This window comes from Prosopis cineraria, unplaced genomic scaffold (assembly GCF_029017545.1).
Source record: "Prosopis cineraria cultivar Desert tree isolate PC_DT_omini unplaced genomic scaffold, ASM2901754v1 PC11, whole genome shotgun sequence".
Taxonomy (NCBI): Eukaryota; Viridiplantae; Streptophyta; class Magnoliopsida; order Fabales; family Fabaceae; genus Prosopis; species Prosopis cineraria.
In genome coordinates, this window is record NW_026555342.1 from 27,815,859 (window position 1) to 27,824,611 (window position 8,753).

The 8,753-nt window shown below is 29.5% G+C and overlaps 1 protein-coding gene across 5 annotated transcripts; it reads right to left on the reverse strand.

Annotated features, from left to right (window-relative positions):
* Positions 1-2,520: 2,520 nt before the first annotated feature.
* Positions 2,521-5,928, reverse strand: LOC129286627 (G-type lectin S-receptor-like serine/threonine-protein kinase At1g11330). Of its 5 annotated transcripts, none has more exons than XM_054922591.1 (8): positions 5,730-5,928; positions 5,059-5,604; positions 4,429-4,935; positions 4,226-4,342; positions 3,925-4,085; positions 3,617-3,827; positions 3,195-3,432; positions 2,521-3,115 (listed from the first exon to the last, which is right to left on the reverse strand). In XM_054922591.1, exons 1-8 carry the CDS (start codon positions 5,845-5,847, stop codon positions 2,578-2,580), a joined length of 2,436 nt encoding a protein of 811 aa, XP_054778566.1. In that variant the 5' UTR covers positions 5,848-5,928; the 3' UTR covers positions 2,521-2,577. The 5 variants fall into 5 exon arrangements, 4 of the variants coding, with proteins under 4 accessions (XP_054778566.1, XP_054778565.1, XP_054778563.1 ...); XM_054922590.1 differs by having other exon boundaries at positions 2,521-2,886; positions 2,965-3,115; positions 4,429-5,604; positions 5,730-5,926; XR_008587493.1 differs by having other exon boundaries at positions 2,865-2,886; positions 2,965-3,083; positions 4,429-5,604.
* Positions 5,929-8,753: the final 2,825 nt, after the last annotated feature.

The window sequence follows — 8,753 nt, forward strand, 5'->3', positions numbered from 1 at the left end:
CTGTTATTCTCTTCAGGATGTAAGTATTTGAAGTTCCATATGCGTACATGCAATGATCTTTTTTTATATTTAATATTAGGTAGAAAAATTGGGAGTACTATAATAATGTATTCCGGTACCAGCTTCTCCGCTGCTTTGGGTTAGCAGAGGAGTTATGAAAACTAATGTTATGAAAACCAGACCGGCCATTAAATCGATTGAGGTACTGATTCACGATTCAATGGTCTGACCGCGGTTTGAACTGTCGTCCAATCGGTCATAAATAAATTGATATATATTAAATATTATATATTTAAAATAGAAAGAAATAATCATATATAGTAACAAAAAAAATGTTTAAATTTCAAACAAAATAATATACAATAAAAAATATAACATCCATCAATATTACATTATTTTAATCCAAAACATATACAAGTGTTTCATAATTCATAATTTATAACTTTAAAATATATACACATATACATAATTTATACATATTTCATACATTTTTTTTATTTCATAATGCTTATTAGGTATAAATATGTATAAATTATAATTTTAAAATATGAATTAAAAATAAAAAATTAAAAAATAATATAATTGGTTCAATCGGTTCTTGCCCGGTTTTGGTTGATTTTACCAGTTCGTGGTCGGTTATGCTGGTTCTTGACTGGTTTTTGAAATTTCCAGTTTTTTGTGATGAACGGACCAGACTTGAGACCGGTTCTCGGTTGAACTGGTTGGACTGGCCGGTCTGGTCTAGTTCTGATAACACTGATGAAAATAGCAAATATGACCATTCACATACCTACATATGTAATAATGTTTTTAAGTTTAAAAGAAAATTTCATAGAATAAATATAATGTTCTGGTTGTAAACTTTTTCAAGAAATGATGACTAGGGATAAAAAAATAAAATAAAGAAAACATATAAAATTTAAGAGAAATTAATCATTTGATTCTTGTAGTTTTAACTTAATTATAAGTTAATTTTAAATTTTAACTCGTTATAATTCAGTTCTTATAGTAACTCAACCCCTAAATTTCACCTCTTGCAATTCAATCACTGTAATTTCAATCACCTAAATATTAGTCTTTATATTTTAAAAAATAAAATTATAAAAATTGAAAATATTTTAAAATTTTAATATTTATAATATTTATAAAGATTAAAAAGGTGTAGTAATTTAAAATGTTAATAATAAATTTTAACATAATTTTGATCTTTATAAATTTATTTTTTAAGATATAAGGACTAATATTTAAGTGGTTGAAATTATAAGTATTGAATTGCAAAAGTCAAAGTTTGGGATTAAATTATAATCAAGTCAAAACTTTAAAAATTGAGTTATAACAAGTCAAAGTTCAAAAATTAAATTATAATTAACTTAAAATTGCAAAGATCAAATATTAATTTTTTTAAAAATCTATACCATGTACATTTATAAAATTTGAACATGCAAATTAAATATATCTTATATAATTATATTTGTTATTGTGATACAGGGGCATTCGTTCTCCAAATATTCATTTTCACTTTTGCTGGAAAAAAGTCCTTTTTCACAACAAAAAAAAAAAAGAGAGAGAAGTTATATTACCACTTACAAGTGACTTTTCTTTCCCCTCCTATGAAGAAAGGTTAAAGCACTTAGTTTATCTAACATAAGCAATTTCTTATTCTTAGGAGAGAGAAAATGCAATTTCCCTGAAGCAGCTTCTTCATTTCCAAGAGCGTGCTCAAACAAGCTGTGCTAAACCATTTTTCTTTAATAGGCCAGGACAACATTTGAAACTTGTATATTTTATTTATTTATTCTAAAAGTGATTTCGAATCTTCTTATTTATAGGACAATTGATATGACCTCTATTTTCAACGATTTTGGTTTTATTGGAAAGTGAAAACTTGCAAATAATCATAGTTTGGTCTTATACCTTCCTTCCTTTATTCCTTGTCAAATGCATCTTTCGAGTTTCTTGTAATATTCCTATCTTTCTAGCAGAACTTCAAAGTCAACAAAACAAACTCTATTGTGCAACTTGCCTTTCTTCTTGGCACAAAAGTTATACTCAAGTAAATTCATTGCATCATAAAAAGTAAAAATGACAAATGAGCAAATTACTCTTTAAATTTTATATATTGAAACACCATAAACTTTAAATCTCGTTTATTATGCATATTGTTCTTTTAACTTTTGAAAACGATACAATTTAACTCCTGCCATTAATCAAAGTTAACTTTAATTGTTAGTTAACAAGAAAATAACCTCAACAGTTACAAAAGAAAAAGGACATAAAATTATAGAAAAGGATGAAAAGAAAGATTTTTGTGTTCTTGACTATAATTTTTGAGTCCTTTATTATAATTTCTTTGTCCTTTTTATGTAATGTTTGAGGTCATTTTTGTCATTTTTTTATTATTATTAACGGTCAAAGTTAACTTTTATTAATAGCAAGAGTTAAATTATACTGCTTTCAAAAGTTAAGAGAACAATTTATATAATAAACAAGTTTAAGGTCTGTGGTATTATTTGCAATGCAATATTGGATTCAAGAAACATCAAAACCAATGACATAATCACCCATTATAGTGCAATGCTATCTTCCAGTTATGCTAGTAATGCTAACAAAGTTAGCAGAGTGTGAACTCTGTGCTTCTGAAGCAGGCTCAAAATTGAACCCTGTCTCGTTTAGTATATATGCAGGTTGCCTTGGAAGAGGAAGATTGGCAATTTCACTACTAAGCATAGACACTACATTGGCCATAGTTGGCCTCTCTTTCACTAATTCTTGCACACAAAGCAGTCCTATGTGTACACATCGTAAAATATCCTCACAAGAACCTTGATGCTGCATTTCTAAATCTATAAAGGACACAAGGTTATCTTCCTTCCATAGCTTCCACACCTGAAAATATAAAAAAAATCCATGCATGAAACTAGATAGCTTATATCTACAACAATAATAAGTACAAAAGATACTTACATATCCTAATAGGGTTTGAGATCCCTCCACGTTATTCAATCTAGAGTTGCTTCTTCCACTAACAATCTCTAGCATGAGAACTCCAAAACTAAAAACATCTGATTTCTCTGAAAATTGCCCTTGCATTGCATATTCTGGAGATATATAGCCACTACATTAAAAATTTATCAAGTTAACTTGTATTTCAATGGCATGATGATTTAATAATTGAGAAAAGAAGAGATGCTTACTATGTCCCAGCCACCCTTCTAGTATTAGCTTGCTCTTCATTGCTTCTAAATATTCTAGCTATACCAAAATCTGATATTTTTGGATTTAACTCTTCATCCAACAAGATGTTACTAGCCTTTAAATCTCTATGTATGATTTTTATTCTAGAATCTCGATGGAGATAAAGCAAACCTCTAGATATTCCTTCAATAATTGTGAAGCGTTTTTGCCAATCTAATTCTTTCTTTTTGATTGAATCTGCAAACAAAGAAGAGATCAGGTTTACTTAGAGCAAGCACATTGTCAGGAGAATCTGTATTCACATAAATTAGCAAGTTATTAAATATTGAAAAAAAATCAAAGAGTAAAGCATTTTAGTTTTTTTAATTCATAGTATAGCATAAAAAACAAGATGAACTGTTAGGAAAAAGACAAAACTAACCAAATAGAATTGCATCCAAACTCTTGTTATGCATGTACTCATAGATTAATATCCTTTCAGTTTGCTGAATGCAACAGCCTAAAAGCCTCACTAGATTGCGATGTTGAAGCTTTGAAATCACAACAACCTCATTCATGAACTCTTCTTGCCCTTGTCGTGATGCTTTTGAAAGTCTTTTGATTGCAATTTGTTGTCCATCTTTCAATTGCCCCTAGAAGACAATTTAAAACAACAAATTAGCAATTGTAATAACTCATTTGAGCATGAAAATCCACTTCACAAAAAAATAAAAAATAAAATAAAAATACCTTGTATACTGAACCGAAACCACCACGTCCAAGCATGTTTGATGAGTGAAAGTTGTTCGTAGCATTTAGAAGCTCTTCAAAATCAAAAAGTGGAAGCTCATCCATATTGACTTCATCTTGTCTAATCATTCTCTGAGACTGATTGTGTGAATCTATCCCACCTATGTTCAACAATAACATTACACTTTCTTTGGTCCGAAAGCATATCTTATTTTCAACACACACATACCAACATCATTCACATTTACAGGTTTCAACAGTATGAATAATCTTGGATGAAAACTAAAATTTATTACAATACCTGCATATTTATTAACGGTCAATAATTTCCATAAGAGATATGCACATGCTGTTAAAGTAATAATTCCTATTGTCACTGCAACTGCAATGATGATTGTTCTTTTTTGTGAATGTTTTTCTGCATTTCACAACAAAAAGTCAGCAAGCTTTAGCGAAAACTTCCTAATATGATTGAGCATTAGATTTAAAACACAAAAATGGTACCAAGTTCAGACAAAGGCACACGAATGTAAAGATCAACCCCTCCACTTGAGAATCTTTGTATGTCAATCAAATCTCCACTCCAATGCATGCAACCAATGCCATTTGAATCATATGCATATGCCACACAGCAATTATCCAGACACTGTGTTCTACAATTATCTTCTGTTGCAGTTGACCTCTCCAAAAAGTCTGGCACTTTCATGTTCTCAAGTCTCACAAACCCATCTTTTTCTTCCATTTCACTTCTATTTGCAATCCCCTCACATTGAAATGGCTTCTTCCTCACGCATCCACTAGTCCAATTTTGCGTATTCCATTCCTCTAAATTCTTTGGTACATACCCATTCAAACAGCTACAAATCGGTGAACTTTGTGAATTACAGCTTCCAAATGCCCCACATATGCCATATAGATCACAGTAAGTGCCATTAATCACCTTCCTCAAAACTTCCTTTTTGTTGTTCCACCATACCGTCCAAAGTTGGCCTTGTGGATTCAAGCCAAGAACTGCAAAGGTAGTATCATTTGCAGAATTAAATGTTACATAAATAGTTCCACCATCTTCCTCCCCAACACTCCATCCATAAAGATACCCAGTTGACATTGTGGGTGACCCTATAAAAATCTTACCATTCCATGGACCGGTTCGAGCATACGGGCGAGTTCCATTAAACCAGAGAAAGACATCGGGAGCATCTGGGCGTTCAATAGAAGCAGAATAGTTTCCAATAGATGGATCAGAAAGGCTTTTCCATGACGTAAGTTTCACCTTCTCTCCAGTTCTTTTGTTAATGCTGAGCTTCATTTTTGGAACTAGAAGATTAGAAGGATCTTGGAAACTCTCCCAAATAGTTTCTCCTGTGCTGTTATCAGAGAGGACTAGATTCCCAGTGTTCAAAAGTTTTGCAATTGAATTAGTTGCAATGTTTGAAACATTTGAGGACCAGACACTAATATTCTGTTTGTCCAATACCACAAGATTCCCGTCCTTGGAGATTGTGACAGTCCCAAAAGCATCAACCACTGGCTGGTTTCTATTAGCTACCCAGATGATGTTAGATTCAGAAAGATACCAGATTCCTACGTAGCGGTTTGTCGAATTTTGAGGGCTGAAGAATCCAAGCTTGAAGTCACTGCTATTGGAGCTCACTGTTTCATGGTCTCTGATGAAGTGACCTGAGGTGATGGTGTTCAATGCAAAGCTCAAACCCAAATGGAAATGGGAAAGCACAAGAAAAAGATTTACCAAGCTGAGACTTCTGATTTTGAATCCCATGGCTATGGTGAAAAATATGACATACCTTTCTTAGGTTGCGATGGAAATGAATGTTCTGAATCCATGCCTAAGTTGTGCTGTAGTGTGACTTTGTAACGTTCAGAACGACACGCCTTTGAAAAAAATGAAAGTACGCGCTTCATAGTCAGTGACTCAAGATATTTGTAGAAGCCGTCAAAGTTGAATTACAAACGGAATTGCAATTACAGACACTCTATATCCAAATCAGGGAGGCCAGCTGATGGCAGAGCTTTGCCTATAGATAGGGTAATAAATCCATGGTAAGAAGAGATCAACCTACCGCATTATTTAATATTATTTTCTTGACTAGATTTGAAAGCTAAACATGATCAATGATCAAATTGGTTGCTACATGAATAGAACTTACTTTGGGATTTTAAAATTCCCTTTCTCTCACAATAAATATAAGGTTAACAGGTAATTTTGCTTTTAAATTATAAGTTTAAAAGCATTTGAAATATTATTATTATTATTATTATTATTATTTGCATGTTCTCTTTTAAAATCTTTGATTACGGTGTAATAATGCTCTTACTGTTTATAAAAGTTAACTTTGATTATTAGTTAATCAAAATAATATAAAAAAGGATCTCAATTTTTCTTAAAAAATTTTAAAAATTTCAAATAAGTACCATATAGAAAATTAATAGTGATTAAGTTCACTAAATTAGAAATAATTGTCAAGAAATAGATGTTATTAAAATTTCAAAATGATAAGCAATTTGACTAGCTGCCGATGATTGTCGGATTACTATTATCGACACCAACACAAGTTAGTACGTAATTAAAAACATAATGTGTTTTAATAATATTCTCCTAAAATATTAATATTTAAATATTTAAATATTATTATTTATAATTATTCCTCCAAACTTTATAAATTCTCTTTTACAAATTAACAGCGCAACTATCATGTCTCAGATTTATAGATAAACGTTATTTAACAACTACTACTATTCATTAAAAAAATGCATTCCCTTTTAAAATCATAGATACACTCGTTAACCTGTAATTTTTGAAGAATTTGTAAATCTCAAAAGTTGATTTGTAAATTGTGTGCGAATATTTATTAATATTAATAATATTTAAATTATTATATATATATATATATTAAAGTATTAATATTTTAAAAATATATATTAAAACAAATATGATGTCTTTTTAGTTATTTACTAGGATTGTTACTGTCACACTTGAAAACATGACGTGGATGACACATAAGAATGAAAGTTTCGGCCTTTAAAGCGAAAGCCAATTGAATGGGAGTATGCCAACAAATTTTAATGAAAATCTTGGGAACCCATTTAGGTGAGATAAAGATAGTCTGCATGATCAAAGAATAGGCTCAAGAGTTAATTATGTGTAAGGAAGGTATTAGGCACCTTACAACATTTATTGGTAAGAATGGTTACCTGAAGTTGATTATACTGAATTAATATGACTTTAAAGTTATTTTAATTTTCCTTTCTTATTCATGTGTAAAACATTAAAAAATGAACAAATAGTTATTTATTTACAAGGGCGCAATTGATCGAGAATTAGACTCTGAGACTTATTATCCTGTAATTGAGATTAAAGTTCATGTAATTTGAGAAGCTAATTTTGTTGGTGAAATTTTGAAATAAGAAAAAGGAAAAGAGTTTAAAATTGTTTGTTTTCTCTTTTTTGAGCAATTTTTTAGAAACTTAATCGTTATATTTATGAGATCTTATTAACTTATATGACAATATAATTATTCTTATTATTTATGAAGATTCTGAAATCTCACATGATAAAAGAATCAAATAGCTTAATTTATTTATTAATTCTCTAAGTATCCATATACATATTATAAGAAAAGAATCTTAATCATCATATTTGTAAAGTTTTATTAACTTACACAGTAATATAATTATCCTGCATATCTAGGAGATTCAAAATACTCACATAATAAAAGGATTACATAATGTTTATTTAACTATATTGATATTATATATATATATATATATATGATTTCTACTTTTTTTTAAAAAATCTTAATTGTTATACTTATAAAGTCTTATTAACTCACACGGTAATATGATTATCTTACAGGTCTACAGAGATTCAGAAATCTCACATAACTAAAAGATCTAATCATGTAAATATGGTTACAATTTAAATATATTAATTTAATTAATTAATTTTTCAAATGTTTATTATATTGTTATTTACAATATCTATTTATTTATTTACTATATAAATTAATAAACCTGACATTTGAGAGGGCTTATTATCCTAAGGCAATTAATCTAAATATCTATGGAGATTCTTCAAATCTTTCATGATACCGTTTAAATGTTTTTAATTGATTTAAATTATATTTAAAAAAAGATAAGAACAAAATTATTAATTTGAATAATAGGCCATCAAAACCCATGTTTCAATAATCAAGATTAATTCTCACATCTGTAAAATAATCAAGATTAATTCACACAGCATGAGATCATGTTAAATGAGGTTCTAAAAATCCTCACGCAACAGATAAATACTGAATAAATACATTTTCTATTATTATTATTATTATTATTACTATTATTATTATTATTATATTGGATGTCAGTTCACGATTTCAATCAATCTGAGAAGGAATGCTATGCATTTAAAAATCAAACTCTCTCCTCAAATTAATGAAAACACGCAACATTATTAATGGAACCTTTTTTTAGATAGATATTTTGAAGGTTTCCGGTAGTTGAGTTGAGAATGCAATAAGCCATGTATGAGCACATCACTGCTTCAGGTAAATAAAAAGTCACGTAGATATATTTAAAGACCAAAGCCATGCCATTTCATACTGTGGCTCAACGACATATGTCAAAGTTATGAAGATTGAGATACCATGCTCCAGAATGGAAGATTTGATGTGATGTAATATGCAATGTGGTGTCCCAATTACTTGCATTATTTTTTTTTTACCATTTAATATAACCCAATCATCTTGATGTAATGTAAATGCACTTCACAATCATGAACATGTCTCAGCAGCTAACAAAAGATGGAAGTTCTA

What these genes read in the sequence shown, in the direction of transcription:
- LOC129286627 (XM_054922588.1), bottom strand. Translation starts at nt 5,847, where the DNA reads ATGAAGCGCGTACTTTCATTTTTTTCAAAGGCGTGTCGTTCTGAACGT. An exon ending in TGTGCCTTTGTCTGAACTTG is followed by an intron (nt 4,343 to 4,428) that starts GTACCATTTTTG and finishes TGTGAAATGCAG; the next exon opens with AAAAACATTCACAAAAAAGA. An exon ending in GTTTCGGTTCAGTATACAAG is followed by an intron (nt 3,828 to 3,924) that starts GTATTTTTATTT and finishes ATTGTCTTCTAG; the next exon opens with GGGCAATTGAAAGATGGACA.